The sequence below is a fragment of the Melanaphis sacchari genome, unplaced genomic scaffold, assembly GCF_002803265.2.
Source record: "Melanaphis sacchari strain LSU unplaced genomic scaffold, SCAv2.0 Contig0_pilon_pilon, whole genome shotgun sequence".
NCBI classification, from domain to species: domain Eukaryota; kingdom Metazoa; phylum Arthropoda; class Insecta; order Hemiptera; family Aphididae; genus Melanaphis; species Melanaphis sacchari.
In genome coordinates, this window is record NW_020270366.1 from 11,029,560 (window position 1) to 11,052,107 (window position 22,548).

Genomic DNA, 22,548 nt, shown 5'->3' on the forward strand with positions numbered 1-22,548 from the left:
AATAAATAAATAATTACTCCTTATCAAATTAAAATTATACTTGCTTACGTGCAAAGTGGGCAGGGTTCATATTGCGATGATATTTATTTAAAAATAGGATATTATCGATTTGCTCTAGTGTGTACCTGTAATGGGAGAGGGGATACTTCTAAAAATGAACATTTTTAATATCTAAAAATTCCTTTACAAAAAATATTGGCATTTCCTACGAAAAGTATCTACGCGCGGCAATGGAATATAATACGTATACCTATACAATTATAACTATGCATACATCATGACGTGTATAAATCGTATGGTTTGCTGCTGGCGTTGGCTGAAATTGTATTTTTACTGATCAGGTAGAAAAATAGAAAGGTAATATTATAAATCATGTCTTCAACGGTTGCTGTAGATAATAGGTGCGCCACTAGCGGTATTATAATATATAGAAAAATACTTGAATACCGTGTGGGGTGTAAAACATAATAATATATAATGCCAACGAAGCACACGATTAAAAAACAACAGTTTGGCACGGTATCAACGACGACCGAGGTCGACGTGGACTGTAAGTACCCGCATGCAATATTATATAGTTTAGCCCAAGTACATATCCAATCCAACACTGTACCATACACAGTATAGAGAAATAATAATATAATATTAACTCGTGCCGTAAGATTCAGAACTTAGTTATTTTTTAAAACATGAGCATTTATAACACATTTATTTATGTGTACGGTATACCATCTAACCAGAGCAGTAGCGAAGTCCATTAATACTCCTGGCCATTTAACATACTTCCACCCTTGTATATTTTTAACCATTCCCATAAAAAAAACAACCTATTTCTTCTATTTGATTCCAAATAAAATAAATGTTCTTTAAATGTGTCAACAAACTAATATTCTTACATTATTTGAATTCAAATTTAATCGATAAAAAATTTAAATCAACAAATGATAATATAGCGACTTTTTAAATACTCACTAGATATTTTTATTATTATAATATACTATATAAGTGAAGTAATTTAATTTTGTATAGTGGCAATAACAAATAACTCACCGTTGAATTTCTTCTAGAACTTCCTTTCACGAAATTATAAAATATATATGATTAAATATTGAAATATGAAAAGGTATCTTCTACTCACCAATAAATATGAATGTAGGTATAATTGACGAGAGTTGAAATTTGAATCCTATTTTTAACTTTAACATGTATCTTTTATGTTATATTTAATAATAATAATGCAAATAAATTTCAAAATTATTATTATCACTCGACGTAATATTATAACATCATGTACATATTTTATAGTATAAACATTTTGTAATATTTGTATAATAAATATACACCTATATTGTATATTTGTATATTAATATATAGTATCTATAACTACTGTATGTATATAGATGTTTTTAAATTTATATATAGATAAGTACAATTTATAAGGAATTTTGAATTAAATTTTCTCAATTTTTGTATGAATATTAATATTTTTATCAACATATATAAAACTAAAATCCTATAAAATTTTTAAAATTGATTAAAATTGTAGGCCTTCTGCAAGTTTCAAATTTCTAAAATTAATAATTATTAAAAATAAACTAAGTAAATCGATTATGGATTTGTTGTAGATATCCATGAGTTTAAATATGCAAAATCATCAATATTTGTGAATTTAAAACGTTCAAACCCTAACTTTTTTTTTTTTAATCTAATCAAAAATATGAATAATATTTATAAATCTTCTAGTCGATTTTAAAAACTGGATGTTAGAAATTCAAAACTATACGCAAAATAAGACTAACTAAATATTTTTTTTCGAGATAAAAAAAAACATTAAAAGAATACTACAAGTTCTTTATTGAGCTACAATTTAGACGGATAAACAATTGATTAATGTAATAGAAAACTCACGAACTCTCAAAAACTAATCGGTTAAAATAATTGTGATCGGCAAAGTAAATATTGTAGATACAATTACTAAAATTTTTAGTTCTGTTCATATAGCTAATTAATTAGAATATTTTCATGAACATATAGAATCCCAGGTATTTGTTAGTCTCTCTTCTTAAATAGATAATATATGTATTATATAGTTTTTACTTATTTAATTTATAAACACTGAAGCACATTAAATTGTGCTTGCAAAATACTTATGATATAATAAATTTAAATTTAAACCAATCATTATACATTTAAAAAAACAATAACACTTATATTTCGTTAAATATTCTATTATTATACATATACCAAAATCGTTTTTTTTTTAAAAATGTGAATAGCTTTAGTAATAAATTTATGGGTTACCTATTTGATAGATAAAACTATACATAATATACACAGTGAGTATAAACATAATATATATAGCTACATTAAATATGTACCTAATACTCACGTGTCCAAAAAAATGTAACAAAAATTAGTAGATTTTATAAATTAGGCTTGTATCAAAAATTGCGAAATCGTAACAGCATGACAACGATCGTTTTGCCGCTGTCACCACTGTGTGTTTATATATATATACCTATAAGGCTACACACATGCATGCACGTTTGACGTGTCTCGAAAATACAATTAAATATTTATATAATACAGCGCGTATATGGGCGTAATATTGTATATGATACATATGTATTATATAGGTATTGCTACCAAGCAATGAATTATGTATAATAGGTAGGTAACCATAGATTATTTATTTATATGCATATATTATGGATAGCCGTTTATACAGAGCGATTTTAAAAACTCAGGAACTACTGGTTTATTTTTTGATTCAAATATCTGTGTCAATTTTTCGAAAAATCTACTTAACAAATTTTAGTAAAACAGGATAATAAACATATTTTTTAAAACAGAAGTTTGTATCACCATTACAAGAAATTCCTGAAATCCTACAAAAAAAATTAAATATTTGAAAATATACATGAAAATTCCAAAAATCTGAATTTAGACAAATCCATTATTAAAGGAAAAAAGGGCGTAGATCATTCTTGATGAATTATTCTGTATATTATATTTTTTATACAGTTTTGTGCAGGTTTATAATACTTATACGTAGTACGTGTGCAGTGTGTTGTAGTGTATATTTGTACTTTGTAGGGAGGCAGCTCTGTTAGTAGTTCTATATAAATATTAAACATTTTAATAACAAGGCAAAACAACCTTTTTATCCATCGAAAATTTGAACGAATAATACAAATCGTACATATAAAAAATGTTTAATGTTCATATTAAGCGCATGTTATATATTTATGTGATGTTTATTTTTTTATACCTATAAAACTTAATTTACAATTTATTTACGATTTGCAATATATGTATAGTTAAATGTAACCAAACTAAATTTATGTCCTGCGAATACTTAATTGATATATTTATATCTATTGACAATCAGTGTAATATAATAAATGCATATATATTATGTTGCCACTAGTCTAGAATCGGATTTTACATTAAATTTTAACATAGTAAAATATTTAGTTAAACTATTAAAGTATTAACATTAAAATTAAATAAATACTTAATTTAGAAATACCTAAGTAGAATAATCAGTAATTTAATACAATTTCATATTAGGAGTTATTAAAGTATTTATTAACCTTCATTATAAATTATAATAAAAAGCAAATTAAGGTACAAAAATCAATATAATTACTTGAGAAAGTAAAATATATTATAATTTAGAAACTATTATTTATTTATTTGTGGTTATAATAATGAACCAGGAAGGAGGCGTTATTTTAAAATAAAAGTTATATGTTACTATAGATTTATAAATTTATGTGTTTTTAAATAATCAATTGTTTTTATTATAATATGTAAGTAGATATTTTAGTGTTTATTAGCTTGAAATTAATTATCAATTTCTATATTTTTCAAGTATATTATTTTTTCGTAACATTTAATTCGGTTGCAGAATAAAATTTTAAGATACATTATTTATTGCCAATGGATTAAATTAGGCAATGTGCCTACTAATAAATTTTTATTACTTGACTTCTTTGGCCAAGATTATTGGGGTAAATTTACAGCAACATGAAAAATAACCCTCAGGTTCTTCTTCAATATTTATTCTACTTATACTTAAAATACTTAAAATGATTAATAAAGTATAAAACTAAAATTATCAATACCAAAGTGCAGAAGTAAATTAAATTATTTATACGTTTATGTGTACCTATACGTATACATTATAATTAAAGAGTCTTCCAAAGTCCGAGTGATAAAATAGTGTGGATTATTTTGGTTTTTTACGCGTAGCTTACCGTTGTTATTAGATTAAAAAGTGATATAAGCTTAAACGATGAATAGTGTGTATATTTTATAATGAATGAAATATGGAAGTTTACTAATTAGCGGACTGATTATTGAATTTTAATTTAAAATAAAACTTGATAAAATATTAAATTTCGTTTCTGTCTGAAAGTAAATTTCGATTTTTAATTTCTTTTGCATGTTTTCATTTTGTTCCGAGTAATATTAAAATTTAAAACATATATCATATTACAAGAATTATGCTGCTACATAGTATATGTGTAATTTGTATATACATAATTTCGTATGGTGAAATGGCGTCGTCAGAGTACATTATATCACGCCTTCAGTGATAAGTTTGTATTATTGTCGTCTTCGCAGACTATGGAACAGATAAATGTATTATATTGTAAGATGATATAATACAATGAGTGTTATAATTTTTATCACAAAGACACAAACGATTCAAAAAATACAGACTCAAATAAATGGTGAATAGACTTCAAATAGAGACATAATGCAAACCTTTTATGTTCAGATATAATTTATGTGCGGCGCCTTTTTGTCCTTCTGCTATAGGTTTGTGGTATGCAGCAACAACAGTCAATAATATATATTATATAATATAATAGGCTCCTGTAGGCATTATTATTTTTTGCCACTCGCCTCGAGTATAACCTTTATAGTCTTATAAGTACCATCGGTACACGTCTTATTATTGTCGATGAAGATCACTATAGGGATTTGGTGGGTCCTATAGTTATTTATATTTATTGTTGTAGTCACATTATTTAATGTGTAACATTATAATAGTACAATGCTTATATAAATTATATAGTTATACATAAATACATTGTATATGATTTGTTGGTTTTTGTCACAACTGAAGATGACAAGAAAATGTATATATGTATAAAACTATTCACAGTAATACCATACTTAGTGTATATATATATATAATTTTGGGTTTACATCATTGTGATGGACTTTGTGGGTATGACCTGTTATTGTAATTGTGTATTGCAGAGATGTTATACTGCAGCAGTGCAGCGTAGTGTCTTTACAATATGATCGTCATAATTTGTGGGAGTACGATACAAAAACTATACAACGACATCGGAATAGGGGTAAAATATATTTTTTTGTTCAATCAACGTCTATAAGACCACAGAGGAAGTGTGAAACTGACGGCAGTTTGATAGCGGTTAAAACCTCTTCTCGGACCGAAATATCATAATAAATCATAATAATCAGGAAGATAATACGACTAATACTATATTATATATTATACATATATTATTTACTAAACTCTATTCAATTTAAATTTATTCGAACATGACTATGCTTAACTGTGAAGACACCTGCACACTATATACGTATGTACATTAGGTAAATACATACAAGAAAGTAGGTAAACTTAAACTTAAGTAGAAAATTGCAATTAAACATATGTATATTATTCTATTGTACATGGATACGGGACTTGCCCTTTTGAAAGATTAATTAATATACACAAAATTACAGAATTACAGTTAATATGTGGTAAAAACAAACATTATAAAAAGGAAAACATTTATATTAAAGCCATAATACGTACATAGGTATATATTAAAATAATTAACTATAATATGTATATTCTTATATCCTGTATAGTTTTTACAAATTGCAAGTGCGATATAAATTATATAATAACTATTATAACAGAGTATAAAAAACTAGTTTGATATTATATATATTCATAAAACATAATATATGTATATATTTCGGTCTTTATACAATGTAAGTCAATACAACTATAAATAATAATAAATAATTATATACCTATTACCTACGTTGTATTTATAAAGATAAGTATACATAATTATACGGATTGCTTGTTGGCAGTGTTGTTTATCTACTTACAATTATATTTTATACTCAATGCGATATATCATTATGTGTAGGTCGTAAATATATCAGTGTATGCTTGTATATAGTTACATTTTGCAATTAAGTAATTACTAACTAATTATTATATTCGTCGAAGTTACTAATTAGTATAGCTTTATTAGCCAAGTATTAAAGGTAAGATATCTAGGTATCTATGTATGGAAATATCGTTACTTACATCTCAGTATGTATCAGTATCATTACATAGATAGAGGTAGTGTACTAATTACTAGGTACCTAACCTAACCTAGTACCTACTACCTACAGTATATGTGTAATATAATTAATATGAATTTAAATCACTAAATTCAAACGCGTTTGTATATTATACGATCATTGATTATAATTTATAAATTTATAATCAATGTTTGCACTTAAAATTATCAATAGAAATAATCCAGGCAATTAATAAATTGTATGTTTTGTCATTATTGACTAATGATTTATAAAACTATACAATTTTACAGGTACGTAGTATGAAAAAATCATTTTAGATTCAAAGTAGAGCAATGAATGTATTTATTTTGCAATGATTTTTTTTTCTCTTCTGTCATCATCTTTTGACTTTTGAAACAATAAAAATGCTTTGATTTTCAAAAATGAGGGATGATTTCTAGTAGCAATAACATTTATAATTTATTTTAAGATATTAACTATTTATAGTATTGTTACGAGCCAATGATAAATATGCATAAAAATTCTTAAATCGAATATTGTAAGATGTGACGGTACAATTAATAATGTAAGCGATGTTGAGGTCAGTACAAAATATTGTAAGCATCATATTATTTAATTAAACCATTCAGATATGTTCACACGTCGCTCACTTCTCGGAAAAATCGAAACTCGATTTCACTGGATAAGGATACGAGTCGACACGAATATTAAATTACCACCACGACTTTATCACTCTTTATGAACCAATTAAGTATAAGGGAGATCGGGACAAGAGCTTAACAGACAGTATAGGACGGTTAGGAAGACAGACATTCAGAAAAAGGTTGTAACACCGCTTAACTAACACCCTATATGTACACATATTGTATTTCTATACATTATGCATCACGTAGGAAATAGGTATTCATTTCTACGTTGATGTATCAATCGACTAAGTCGGACGTAACACTATGAATATATTTTTACTGTTTTACGGTTTTTACAAAAATATATTATTACATTTTTAGATTTCAGTTATATAAGTTGATATAATATGCCACATGATATAAATAAATATTATTGTAATAATTAAGTATTATTAAGGTACTCGCTCGAATACCTTTTTTTAAATTTTTTTATTCGATATACCTATATTATCCTGACGAAAAAATGAAAAATAAACACAAGGTATTGCGTTTTTAATTTTTGATTTATATATCAATTACTATTAAAAAGTTGTTTGGCAGCTTAAAAAAATAATTAAAAATAAACATCTGCAGGTTATTGCATCGGTGCCTTATTGCAGAAATCTATACGGCTATACCTACATATGTCATAGGTGCCTATTAGAACATATCACATATTTTATACATATACACTTAACTCTAGGTATAGATTATATTGTTATGGTTAAAAAATTAATTATAAAAACGTACGGAGATCAAATAAATCATTATATCTAATTAAATATTCAAATTATATTAGCTCGCAATGATAGTAATTCAGTGGCATTGAAGTATTTAAAAAATACTATAGCACGTACATCGAGGTTTCACTTGTCACTTTCATCCTTCTAATTAAAATTTATTAAAATAACAAACGCTATATATAAATATAATAATACATTATTTATTATATATATATGTACACTAAATTTGACATTATTAATCGTTTTGTACGTCGTATTTAATTATCTTGATACCTAGATAAAATTCTAGATCCACAGTTTGGTCCTAGTATTCCATTGGCCCTTCCACCTACAAAATCTATTATGCCATTTGTCATAGATAAATTAAGTGATCGGTGCTACATGCACCACGAGTAACAATTCAAATGCTTACACAGTTCTATGGTAATTTATACGTATAAAGTATAAAAATTAAAAACATTACACATTATTTATTTAATATTATAAATAAACCTATATTAGTATGGTGAATCTATAGGAAGGCTTAGGGTCCTCCATCCCAGATCATCGATATTTCCTTGATATTTACAAAAACATTACGTTAAACAGAGTAATAAGTCATATAGACTATAATTATTATAGTTATATAAAAAAACATTTAAAATGTTGTGTAGAGGTATATATCTACTTTTCAACTAGGTTTTTTATCTTGCTCAATGCCTCAATAAATAGTATTTTTCAGAAAAAAAATTGATTTCAACCTTGGATTGTTGGATCTATATACATAATATATCTATTATCATTAAAGAGTTAACAAACTAATTTATAAAAATAAAATGCTGTTCGTTGGTAAGCGCGTAACTTAAAAATGAATGAATCGATTAGGCTTATTTTAAGGCTATTTTCCGATATGCGGTTTACCGTCGTTGTGTGTTTTAACATATTATACGTAGATAAAATGCTCGAACTGGTATTTTATACCATTTTATATATTTTATTTATGTACTTTCCAATGCCTATCATCGATAAAACTATTAATTAAAGGTAATCTACCCGATCTACGTCATCAATCATAAGCGATACTCGTGTCGAGGTGAGAGTTTACTGTCGGCATAAAAATAGTTTAGATAGTTTAGTGTCGTTTGTGATGTATAAAACTGAATAATATAATACTCGTATATTATAATTTATAAAAAACTTTTTAAAGTACTCGTAAAAAAAATTTATAACACTTTTTTAATTGAGAAGTCAGTGTTATATACCTACTTACAAGACTATGGCCTGCTACCTTGTGCAATACAAAACCGTAAATAAGGTGGTGAAGTAAAACTGTATCGAAGAAATGACCGAGAAAAATACGAGAAGTTTCCAGATAAATTATTTTAAAATTTTTTTTTTATAAAATGTAGAAAGGCCGCTTATTATATTGTAATTTTTACTACTGTAGACCGTGTTTATTGGTAGTTCGCATATTGGAAGATAGCCAATTGAAAAATTCTGGAAAAACTTAGAGTGCTTTTTTCGTTAGGATTTTTGTATGAACTCGCAACCAATATATGTGTGTTTACTGAAGTTTGGCATATACGTAGAGTACTGATGACAACAATGCTCTAAACCACTCTTGAAACAATGTTTGCCGGGTCAGCTAGTGAATTATACTTGTTAAACCGACTACAATAATATATATTTATAACGGATACGATTGTAGCTTGTTTAAGTTGTAATAATAAATATAAGCTGCAGTCGTACAGTCTCGTCTATTATTCGACCTCATTCTTAGTTCCTCACAATTTTTAGATATGTTTATATAAATATTTGAATAACAATAGGATTATCCAAATTTTAAGTTATGAGTTTGGCAGGTAATCAATGATGAAAACTTATGTAGATGGCATTCTCAATCATCAATAACAACTTCAGAACGTAAACTTTCGTATTAAATATTTCTATGCTTGATCAGGTTTTCAAACACTATAAAATATAGTTATGGAGGTTGAAGGTACCTTTACACTATACAATTTTTTAGCCGTGTCACAAGTTTATGAATAATAAATTGTAACTATTTAATATATTTATTAAATACATAATACGTATACGTGAGATTTCACCTTCGAAAATTCGCGGCAAATTGTGTCGAGAGACACTTTTTTTTCTAGTCGTCACGACGTCACGTAATTGTACTTCAGATCCTTTTGAATACTACGAATATGCGATGCAATCACGCAGATAATCATCCCAAGTACCTATCTATTACATATAAATTATTAATAAAATATGTATCTATACAATTATACTTATCTATTTAAAATGTATATGAGCTAGCAGTAAGATAGATACATTATACATATACTGATCTACTAGCTACTTTTTAAATAGTTTTTTTCCAAGATTCGCTAATCATAGCAAATAAAGTATTTACTCATCATCAATTATAAATAGAGATATTTTAGTGTTTAACATTAACCAATAACCATCACAGGTAATAACTAGTTTAGTATTACAAATGTATCGTTCGTTTTACATTTTATCAGCATAGGTATACTGATTAAAATGAAAAGTCAAAAGTGCATACTTAATAAGTACCTAGTATAAAGACCAACAATAAAAACATTTCATACATAGAACTTTTGTTTTTTTTCCTACTTGACGCAGGTACCTACCTACCTAATTAGTATAATGCAAGCACTATAATCACGGTCGGTATGACTTATTATTAAATGATAAACGGTATTAGTCATTAGGTCAATGCCCAATGATCTTAATATGTATAGCTATTACAAGTCTACAGAGTAATTCATGTGAAAATATGATGTACCGGATAAAATATTAAATATTTTATAATATACATTGCATTATCGACTCAAAATTCATTAATTTGGAACTAAGAATTGTAAAATTTTATATTATACATTTGCACAAACCTAACCAAGGCGTTTAACTATCGAAATTACATTTTATTTTAAAATGAAAATATTTTCTGTAACGGCCCTATAGATTCGATACAAGTAATAAAGTAGTAAGGATTATAGGTACTATGGCTGCACCTACTTATACTATAATAATTATTTTAATATCGTTTGACGTAAATAGAGGAATTTGATTATTCTTAATTAATAAGTAATATAATATACATTACATTTATAAAAATAAAATACTTCACTATTGCCAATACCTGTTGAAACTTATTGATATTGTTATCAATTAAATTATTTTTAATGTGGCTGCAGCCTGCTCTTCAAAGACATTCAATTTTAGTGATTATACTAATTCAGACCTTACAATTTACATCAGCGGCCGAGTGATCATATTTTTTCAACTGGTACACGTGTTAATCCTGGACATCAGTTTTGACTGAATTACTGAATAGTGCCATTTATGAATTAATTGAAATTTGTATCTGTAGGTTTGAAGGTAAGGTATATCAACATTTTTTCTATATACTTTTTATAATAATAAGTTATTTTCAACTCTTTTTTTTTTTAGAAACGTGAGAATGAGGTCCAGAATAATTAACCTAATGGATACGTTGAACTCAGTGTCGTGTAGATGTCCCTCTCATTCAAATTTAGGGTCTCTACCTTCAAGGCTCAGTACTGGCATAGATCAAAAAGAATATGCTTTTGAAATGGCATGCTCTACAATTCGGTATGGCCCTGGTGTCACCAAAGAGGTGGGTATGGACATGGTTAATATGCAAGTAAAACGTGTGTGTGTCATGACTGATTCAAACTTAGTGAACTTGCCACCAGTAAAAGCTGTTCTGGATTCGCTTACCAAAAATAATATAAAATATGACCTTTATGATAAAATCAGAGTGGAACCTAATGAGAAAAGTCTTGAAGCCGCAACAAACTTTGTGCGTAATTTGGAATTTGATGCATTCATAGCAGTAGGAGGTGGCTCTGTTATGGATACCTGTAAGGCAGCCAACCTGTACTATTCTGATCCAGAAGCTGAATTGTTGGATTATGTAAATCCTCCTATTGGAAAAGGAAAACCAGTCACTGTGCCATTAAAGCCGTTGATTGCTATACCAACCACCACTGGTACTGGAAGTGAAACTACTGGTGTTTGTATTTTTGATTATGAAAAATTGAAGGCTAAAACTGGTATTGCAAATCGAGCATTAAGACCTACTCTAGGTATTGTTGATCCATTACATGCATTGTGTCAGCCAGAAAGAGTTTGTGCTTTTAGTGGTTTTGATGTATTTGGACATGCATTAGAATCATTCACAGCTGTACCATACAATGAAAGATCACCACGTCCAACTGATCCAATTTTAAGACCTGCATACCAGGGACGTAATCCTATTTCAGATGTTTGGGCTCGATATGCATTGGATGTCATTAAGAAGTACTTCAAAAGGGCTGTATATGATCCTGAAGACTTTGAAGCACGTTCTAACATGCACTTAGCCTCTACAATGGCTGGTGTAGGTTTTGGTAACGCAGGTGTTCATTTGTGTCATGCACTGTCTTATCCAATCTCAGGAAATGTGAAAAAATATCAAGCCACAGACTACATTACTGATCATCCAATTATTCCCCATGGGTTAAGTGTAATTATGTCTGGACCTGCAGTATTTGAGTTCACATCTCCAGCTAGTCCAGAGCGCCACATTGAAGGTGCTAAACTGCTGGGTGCTGATGTCAGTGGTGTTAAAAATGCTGATGCAGGAAAGCTATTAGCTGATGTCATTCGAGGATACATGCAGGATATGAAAATTGATAATGGTTTGTCAGCTCTTGGTTATACTAAAAATGACATTCCAGGGTTAGTGAAAGGTACATTACCACAGCATAGAATTACAAAGCTTGCTCCAAGAGAACAATCGGAAGAAGATTTAAGTTTGTTGTTTGAAAAATCATTAACAGTTTTTTAAGAATTTATGTTGATTTTGTATACATTTATTATTGTTAAATTTTAAAATGTTTAAAAATTCTAGTTAATTGTCATACAATTAATCATTGTTGTTTATTTTTTGTGTAAAAGATATATTAGTTTACTGTTTATGGAAATAATGAAATATAATTTTACTCCCTTCTAACAATTATTTTATCTGGTCTTTGTTTTGTTTTAGTTATTTATATTATAAACTTATTAATTATTAAAATTTAAAAGCGTTTTTATAAAGTATTTTTTTCATTTAACTTTTTTAATAATTATTGTTGAAACTGTGAAGAATGTAAATATAAGAATTCTATAAGTATAAAATATAAATAAATCTAACTACAATCTTTAACAAAATACATTTACTAAATTATTTAATATTGAAATAATTTAACAATCTAAAATTCTAAAATGTATATACATCCAAGAGATAAAAATTGATCATTTTGGTTATATGTTAAATGTTTTTTGTTAATTAACAAAATTATAATATTTTTCATATACGTATATGTAAACAAATAATATTGAACTATTTAAAATTACTATTTATAACTTTTTAAATTGTATAAGTTATTAATTCATAATTCTTAAAATATATTCATTATGAATCATAATATTTGATAATTAGGAGCATAGAACATAAATGTAAAATTGTACATGGAAAATCGATGGATTATAATTTCCTTATCAATGAAATATCTGAAATCATTGGTATAGATAGTACTATCTATACTCAATACTAAAATACAATTCACAACATTAAATTGATAAAAATAATTTATAAACGAAAATTTATTGTTTTATTTTTCTAACTAAAGGCTTAAAAAAATTAACGTTGTATAAATCTTTTAAGAATACTTGATTAAACTCAAATACCACTATCCAAGTAATCATTCCTAAGGTAATATTTTCTGAACTATAATAAATTGAGTATTAAGTTTTTCATTCACAATGTTATGCTGTAGTAAAAAAATAAATTAAATAATACCCTAGTTATAATTTTATGAACATTGTAAGTAAATTGTTTTTGAATTTATTGACTATAAATACTTTGAATTTTGACACTTATGCATATTCTTTGTGTAGAGGTGTATTAATCAGTTTTAATTAACATTTATACTTCTTGATCATTACTCATTAATTTTTTTTTACTTTTACTTAAATAAATAATATTATTATTAATTTTAATTGTATTTACTGCTTTAAAATGAATTGTATGTGGAATTTTTCATTTTTTTTCAAGTTGTTGATCAATTATGAACGACTACTCTATGTACATTCAACATGATTGGGAAGAATGCATCAGGTAAATATGTTAGTATTATCTATGAGTTATTGGTGTTAAAATTTTGTGTTTTTTAGATCTAGTGAAAACCGTGTTTGGATATCTGTCAAGCCAAGAAGTAAATATAATAATTATTAATTGCATTACATATGAATCCATGTATTATTTTTCATACGATGACTTACTCTCAATCAATTAATCATACTTTTGTTTAAAAAAATAACATACATTTAATTTTTATGTAACTTAAGATGGTCCTAGTGTACATGGTCATTTACAATGTAAATCACACAAACTCAATGGAATACCTATTATACAAGGGACAAATGGATTTGAAGTCGAATCAGTATCATCACATGCCATTCAAGTAAAGCATTCTTCCTGTCCGCCAGTCACATTATTATCACCATACAGGATTTTCAAAGATGTTCATAATGCTAGTGTAAGTATAATGTACTTGATTTTAATAAAAGATTTTGCACTAAAACTATTAGTTTTGTAATAGGTAACATCACTGGATGTTGTCAGTGGTCAGTGTGTATCTGCATCAGATAGTGTTCTAAAGTCTTGGAGTAGTTTAGATCATGAAAAAGAAAAAGAAGTAAGGCTGCATTAAAACTTATTCATTATTTAAAAAGTATAATATTGGGTAAACTATAAAAACTTCAAAAAAATATTATCTATTGTATAATATATAAAAAAATTATTCAGTTTTTTGAGTATGTTTAATTTCTGCATACTTTAAATAAATATACTAAACAGTTTTACACTTAATATTATTACAATTCAGAATATTTTCAATACCATATTTTTTTTTAATTTTTAAAATTGCTTACAATTACTTTTTTATTAAAGTAAAACAAAAGATGTGTGACCATTCTTTATTGTTTTTCCCCTTAAAGATAAAGTGCTTACAAAAATATTTAAGTATTTTGAACGAGTAGTGTAACTATTTTTCTGATCTATAAATATTGCGCTTTAAGTTTAAATAAGCAAATGTTAAGATTGCTTGTGAAATAATTGGATTTTATTTAAAAATATGAGGATGCATTTACCTTCTATATTATCTACATTTACTGAAAAATAAATTTAAGTTTAAGTTCACATATTTTGACAATTTTTTGATATTTTTTTTTACCAACTTTAGTTTTAAATGAATAATTTTATAATAATTATAGTATTATAGTAAATGCATAGTTCTTACAAATATATTTAATAAATAATAATTTTTTCTCAGACTTTCTTAATATCCTAACATTGTTATTATTATTAATTTGTGATTAAAGGTTACAATGACTGGACATTATGGTGACATTTATTGTTGTCGGTGGTTTCCTAGTGTAAAAGTTGTATTAAGCTGTGGTACAGATTTACGAATCAAAATTTGGAGCACTGATACTGGAGAATGTGCTGGAACGTTAGTAGGGCACACAAAAGCTGTTACTGATTTAGCTATAATAGACAGAGGACGAAATATTATATCTGTTTCAAAGTATTCAAAAAAATTAATAATAAAATTAGGTAATATTTATTTTATAACACATCTTTTTTTATCTTTTAGGGATGGAACATCCAAATTATGGCATGTTGGAAGTGGAAAAGTAATAGATGATCTCATTAAGCTAGATCAAACATATATAAATTGTTGTTCAATAAGTTCACTAAAAAGTTTAAATTTAGGAGAACGTAATATACCTACTTGTAAGTAATATAATTAATAGAATGTGTACCAACGTATTAAAGTATAATATTAAATATTTCATATAGTTATTACTTATTAGTATATAAATTGTTTGCATAAAAATTGAATAATGAGACTATTATTTTGGCACATTTGATTTTAAGAATACATTTTTTGCACATTTTGCCAATAACTAAGTGTAGTTTATTAATTTCTTCTTTGTTGGCCTAATAAAATATATAATTTAAAAAAGCTTGTTTTGATATCTCACCTTTAAATTTGGTTAAAAAAAAATTCTGTCAATGATAGTATCTTCATTAGTTACTAAAATTTATATTTAGATCAATGTACTATTTGTTATAAACATTTATTATTATAGATAATTAACAAACTCTATGGTGATTTATTAAAATACAATTGTGTAATTATTGCAGCTGACACAGAAATCGGCACAGAAGATAAATGCTTATTAATTGGCTGTGAAAATGGAATGCTTTCATTGATTGGTGTGTATGCGCGCAAAATATTAGTCACAAACAACTTAGACTGCCCAGTGAATGCTTGTTATTTGAATGAAGATGCACAAATTTATATTGGTTGCAATGATGGACGTGTTATTTGGCTAAACGAACAACTAGTAATTAAGCACTGCATATTTGACACAAATTCGCCAGTTCGTTGTCTGTGTTTGTTTAAAGAACTAGTGGTTTGTGGACACGGCGATGGTTCGTGCGTATTGAGGTCAGTTAATGGCAAAAAAGCATATCTGACTGGTACTAATGCTGAACCAATATATGATGTTAGTACAGATACAAGATTTTTGTACACTGCATGCAGAGATGGCATCATCAGAAAATATTTACCTGAACTGTTGTAAAACTGAAAAATAAATATTTTTAAATAAAAATTAATTGTTTATTTATTTTATTTATTAATTTCTGGTGTATAACTTTTAAACTATTCAATAATATAGGAAAAAAGAAAAATATAAAAACAATTATTTATTGTTTCAAAATTTTATTTATCAACTTAAAAACAAATAACATTATCTTAATAAATGAAGAATGATTTTTTTTTTTCTTTGCTTATTTTGTCTTTACAAAATTGTACGTAAGTTTCTTTTATAAAATGACTATAAATAATTTTATTTTATTTATAATAAATGTTAAATTATTATGGTGTGAGTGTATTCACCAGAAAAAATGACAGCAAATCTATCGGTTATTATAAATACTTGTATAATTTTTATTTTATAGGAGTGTATTGTGGGGGGAAGGGGGCAGAAAGTATTGTTCTGTAGGTATTTTATATATACTTGGGATACTGGGAGTGAGAAGGGGTTTTAGGAGTTGACGATGGCTGCATTGAGAACGACCGTCGTGGGCTGGTGTACGTCAGGTTCGGTCGCTGTTGGCAGTGCGTCTACGCCCCGACGGTGTTCGTTGTGTCAGAGTAGATTAGGGGTAGTGAGCGGCACATTTGGTACGGTGGGTCGACCTTCCAACTTGCTATACTCCAACAAAAATTCCTTAGGCACTTTACGCCACGTAAGTGCATCAAACACATAATACGTGCCCCGTTCGTATGTACTAGTTTTTTCTATTAAACTCAATCCAGGCGCCTGCGTAATCCATACGCGCTCTTCCATATGATAACGCCAGTCTCGAGAATATCTAATATAATTTAGATCATTTATTAATATTAAATTATGAAGAATAAGCAGTATAAAAATGTAATTACAATTCATTAGCCGCTGCCAATTGTATCGCATCACCATAATTAGTGTAAAAGAGGTAGAACAACAGGTCTTCTTTATATCTGGACAACTTGACTTGCGCTAACTTATCCCTTAAACATAAAATAAATAAGATTGTATTCCAATTCCAAGCATGTATAATTATTTTAAAATTTTATTTATTACCTGATTCCATGATTAATAATGTATTCAGGCGGTCCATGGAATTCAACATCTTGCGGCCGACATGGAGCGTCTGCCCAAGGGCCAGCAAAAGTTGGGTAAATGTTTTCAGGTGAATTTAAGTTTAGCCCTAGCGCAGTTAAATCTTGTCCAAGAGCCAATGATACCAAGTTAGGATCCGATTCTGCTGCTCTAATGAATGTCAATAAACCAACAATACCAAATTGATCGCGTACCATACTACCAGGTATGTTAGTCACTTTACCTATATTAAGATTGAATTTATGCCAATGAATAACATGTAATCAATTTATAATACAAACCATCAGGCGATGTTTGTACTCCTTTTTTGGTTCCAGAGTCTCCATTTTCTTGAGAATTATTGTCCGATTGGCTATTCAGGTTGTTCAGTCTCTGATCTGACAAATGGTCAGTAGACGATTGCATTCCATTCTGATCTAATGAAATGGTCGTCGAGCCAGAAGTTGTTGTTGAGGACTGTTGGTTTGGATCTGTTGTCGTAGACGAGGTAGTTGTAACACTGAGAGGTTGCGTACCAGGCAATGCTGGGAAGTCTTTACTACTCATTGTAAATTCACTCGTTTCAGACGTCGGTGCTTTCACCATTCCCACTATAATAATAAAGCACAATTAAAATGATTAAAAATTGCTAAACAAAATTGTGTGTTCCTTAATAGTTTATACAATAGTACCACTAAGTTACTACACAAATACAGAATGATTTTAACTCACTACTAAACAGCTGATCAAATGATTTGAATGGTGAATGTTTACCATAAGGTTTTCCTGCAGGCATTGTGCTGGAATGTAGAACACCGACATTGTCTCCTTGCCCACTGCTAGATATACGTCCAGTGGTGAGAGAAGGAAACTCAGACGGGTCCAGTATAGGAGGTGCTGCATTGCCATTGTCAACATGGTTGCTGCCGAATGCCGAATGAAAACCATGTTGGGAAGACAAGTTGTAGCCAGACGCAGATCTACTGCTACTAGAACTTGACCCACCATAGTTATTCATTGCGTTATTCGCCAATGATGTTGAACTCCTTTATTAAATGTATACATGTCAAACTATAATACATATACATTTGTTTTTTCTAGGATTTGTAACAAACCATTCTTGCATGAGTGATGCGATACCCGGCATATGATTCCTCCTATCTGCTCCAGGGTTGGTCGCAAATCCGCCTCTCTGAAATATACCCCTCGATAGGTTACTGGCTTGTGGCGACTGCATGTTGATTGACGCCCGATTAGGCGACAGCTGTTGGTGTTGTGGTGTAAACATTTGCTTGCTGCCGCGGTAGCCACTGTTGCGCCTGTTGTTAACTTTGTAATGTGCCTAAGCACACGTCTTTTATTCAGCTTGCTAGAATATATAAAAAAGTATTTTAGTTAATATGTTTATAATATATTTAATTAAGTTATGCTACTTACTAAAAATTAAAAAAAATAAAGGGAAATAAAGATAAAATTTATTAAAAAACTAAAACTCCATCAAATTAATTAAATATAGTATAATTATTTGGTATGTACAACTACATTTTTCAATTTTTATTTACATAATAGTTATCTAAAACTAAACAAAAATATTACCTACAAGTAAAGAAAAGTTAACTTGAAAACTGTAAATACTACATAATATGTAGACAAGATTATAATAATAATAAACACAGAAGTGGCAGTATTTGTAACAATAACTTGTTTTAAATACTATTATATTATTAAGCTATCTTATTTATAATTTTAAAATGTTTGTGATGGTACATAAGATTTACATGATGACTGTTTTTTAGAAAAATGGTATGTAAATATTTTTGAAGTTAAATTGTCTATTGACTATTTCCATTAAGTATAAATAATATAGATATATAATTTTTTGAAAGTTTAGTCAGAATTGTTTAAAGACTAATACAATAAAATGCCTTGAACACAAGTCAATTAAATAAAAATGTCTGTCATAATGGTTTAAATTGTGAGTAAATATAATATATACATATAACGCAACAGATAACATTTTGTATATATATAATATTCACATATAGCATATGCACAAATAAAATAAACACTTTAATTACCCACTAAATTTTATGAATATATTATATTAAGATAAAAATAACAACAACAATTATAATCAAGTGTTTTTTTTTTATTTATGTAGGTATGCATTGGCTTTATTTTAAAAATAAAACAAAAAAATAACAATAATAATGATGTCTCTATTAAATTTTTTTTTTTTATTGATTTTAATTTTTTTAAGGACTGTAACTAGTAGAATAAATTGATAATTAGTTTAAAAAATATATAACATAGGTACTGTCAATATAAGTAAGTTTGCACTATGCATGAAATATTATTCATCAGTGCCTACAGTCATTAATGATTTCTTACATAATTTTATTTACTTTGTTTAAAATTCAATAAATATTTCAAAGATGTCATATAACAAATACCTATATGTTTGTTGTTAAATCAATAGTTATTTTATGATAATACAAATTATTTATTTAAGTCTTTTATTATAGATTATGATTGTACAACATATAATGTAATAACAACAATTGGTTTGTAAATTTATGTGTTAATATTTATTGTTAACAGAAATCTTATCTATTTTTCTTTATTAAAATCTAAGCAATAATATTGATGATTATTAATCATAAATTAAACCAACAGTTAGAATATAGTTATATCTACATTAATTTTTCAAAAATTTTGTATTTGTGAAAAGTCTCAATCAAAAGTAAATTATGTATTATTGTTTATTATATTATTGGTAACTGCTTAATTAATTAAAAGCATTGCATTTAAACTATTAGCAAGCACTTACAAATTTAATTATAAATTATACAATACACCCTAATTGTAAAATATTTAATGCATTTAAGTAAAGGATTTATCTGTTATTTGTTACATAATATATACAAATAAACATAATTAACCTAATCAATGAAAATACAACTTAAACAGAAAAAGCTAATTAACTAAAGAGGTAAATATATTGTAATACTCAAGTTATTATCTCAGTGGTAAATGTATCAGCACTTAATTATTTATGAAGAATTAACTCAAATACACCACATGGAGAAATCAAAGTAATTTAAAAACAATTACCTTTAGGTTGATTATACAATTCTTAAGTATTACATCAAAAAATATTTTTGAGTTTTTATAAACATATTATTGCATAGTAAGAATGATAAATGAATAATAAATAACTTAAAACATCATATTGTATGAAAAAAAAAAAAAAAAACAGTTAAATTTAAACTCATAATCTAACTAGCTCTTCAAGCGATACATTTTAAACTGTTTAAGGATGCTCATAAATTCTTCATGAATGCATATTTGGAATTAAGATCTCAAAAATTGTTCTCATATAACATACCAACTAATCACTTTGCTTATCATTTACTTAAGTATATAACTCTAAATTATATAAAATATTGTAACAAAATAAGTATAATACCGTCATCAATGAAATTTCTTTTTAGTTATCTACCGGTTTGAGAGTAGAACAAAGAATATTTTAACACTCCGTTTACACCGCATATTATACTTGTATACATTGATCGTACTTTAGAACAAATGTTACTAATCAAAATGAACACTAGTTGGTGAATCGGTGAGCTAATAATCACAAAAAGAAGTGAAAACGCTGTTCTAGGAAGCGCAGTGACATCAATATAGAAAAATATCTATCTGACAAATGTAACTGTTTTTCTTTCTAGGTTCATATACTGTGGACGGACAGCGATACGAGTATAGTCTTCTTTGTCTTGAAGTACAGGTGTATAGTCGAACGTGATTGGCGACCAACCAACAAATGATTCCAAGAAAAACATAATCGGACAAGCAGTGATGGGTAATAAAATGCGAAGACGATTAAAGGAAAAAAAGTGTAATTCGAGAAAGCGGCGGCAAGCAACAACAGTAAAAAACTACTGTGCCGCGCTTCTAACTTGCGATACTGCGTACAGCAAAGACCCTGGTCGGTTCTTACCTCTCGGGGGGGAGATGCTCGCAAATTGAATTGCGCGAGCGGTGACGGCTATGTGTCGATCCGTTCAACGACGTTCGTTGGCCGACATGCCTGGCACCAGGGCCAGTGCGATCAGAAGCAAAAACTGTCGTCCGTGTTGACGCGGTTGTCCTTGTCGTTGTCGTTGTTATTGTTGTCGTTGTTGTTGTTGTTGACGATGTCGTTTTGGCACAAACGCACGGTCCGTATGTTGGCGCGCGATTTACCGTGTTAAGCGGCGGCGGCGTGTGGTGCCGAAAGCGTACTGTTACACACACACACACATATATATATATATATACTCACACACATACGCTCTAAGTCGCGGCGGCGGCGGACTCTAAACGTACAAAAATATGTGATAGAAGATAAATAGTTATTGTAGAAAAACGATTTCGGCGGACTGTGGTCAGAGACACGACGGCGTGATGCAAAGAAAAACTGATGGACAAAAAAAAAAAGAAAAAACCAGAGAGTTGCCTAAAAGAACGTAACGTTTAGTAACAACTCTCGCGGACTAGACGCGCGACTCGAGCAACAGCAGTTGTCGGCGGCGGCCGTGTCGATGATGATGATGACAATATGATGACGATTGACAATGCCCTGGTGGTGCACTGGTGCGGGTCGGCAACGGTCTGGTGTTGTATTATAACAATATATATATATAAATGTAATATATCGTATGGTAGACTTTTGCGAAACGGCCGATCGGGGACGACGATGTGTATGTGTGTATTTGTGTGTGTGTGTGTATATGTGTGTGTACCTATACAGTATATACGATAAGTACACCTACTCGGCCGCCGACAAACTCAATAACACGTCTGGTGGGCAAAACAAAGCACCAGTGATGGCCCGTGGAAGAGAAAACGGATATATGGTTTGTCGGCCTTGGGTTCTCAAAAAAATTTTGGTCTCGAGCTCGCATTTGTCAATCTTCGATACCCGAACCGTGACCCACGGAAACGTCGATTTTTACCTTTTA

At 28.3% G+C, this 22,548-nt stretch overlaps 3 protein-coding genes across 5 annotated transcripts; 2 read left to right on the top strand and 1 right to left on the bottom strand.

Moving 5' to 3' along the window:
• Positions 1–10,923: 10,923 nt before the first annotated feature.
• LOC112591255 (probable hydroxyacid-oxoacid transhydrogenase, mitochondrial) lies at positions 10,924–12,800 on the top strand. Its single transcript, XM_025335015.1, has 2 exons — positions 10,924–11,155; positions 11,228–12,800. The coding sequence occupies exon 2, from the start codon at positions 11,238–11,240 to the stop codon at positions 12,627–12,629; it is 1,392 nt and encodes a 463-aa protein (XP_025190800.1). The 5' UTR covers positions 10,924–11,155; positions 11,228–11,237; the 3' UTR covers positions 12,630–12,800.
• A 615-nt stretch (positions 12,801–13,415) lies between these two features.
• On the top strand, positions 13,416–16,514 carry LOC112594421 (proteasomal ATPase-associated factor 1-like). 2 transcript variants are annotated; one of them, XM_025339193.1, is made up of 8 exons: positions 13,416–13,538; positions 13,881–13,943; positions 14,000–14,040; positions 14,174–14,364; positions 14,428–14,523; positions 15,209–15,414; positions 15,484–15,623; positions 16,038–16,514. In XM_025339193.1, exons 2-8 carry the CDS (start codon positions 13,894–13,896, stop codon positions 16,478–16,480), a joined length of 1,167 nt encoding a protein of 388 aa, XP_025194978.1. In that variant the 5' UTR covers positions 13,416–13,538; positions 13,881–13,893; the 3' UTR covers positions 16,481–16,514. The 2 variants fall into 2 exon arrangements, with proteins under 2 accessions (XP_025194978.1, XP_025194987.1); XM_025339202.1 differs by lacking the exon at positions 13,416–13,538 and adding an exon at positions 13,560–13,649.
• Positions 16,515–16,667: 153 nt separating this feature from the next.
• Positions 16,668–22,451, bottom strand: LOC112596768 (CCR4-NOT transcription complex subunit 2-like). Of its 2 annotated transcripts, none has more exons than XM_025342668.1 (7): positions 21,546–22,451; positions 18,658–18,911; positions 18,317–18,588; positions 17,845–18,153; positions 17,525–17,786; positions 17,344–17,451; positions 16,668–17,276 (listed from the first exon to the last, which is right to left on the bottom strand). In XM_025342668.1, exons 2-7 carry the CDS (start codon positions 18,828–18,830, stop codon positions 17,051–17,053), a joined length of 1,350 nt encoding a protein of 449 aa, XP_025198453.1. In that variant the 5' UTR covers positions 18,831–18,911; positions 21,546–22,451; the 3' UTR covers positions 16,668–17,050. The 2 variants fall into 2 exon arrangements, with proteins under 2 accessions (XP_025198453.1, XP_025198378.1); XM_025342593.1 differs by having other exon boundaries at positions 18,275–18,588.
• Positions 22,452–22,548: the final 97 nt, after the last annotated feature.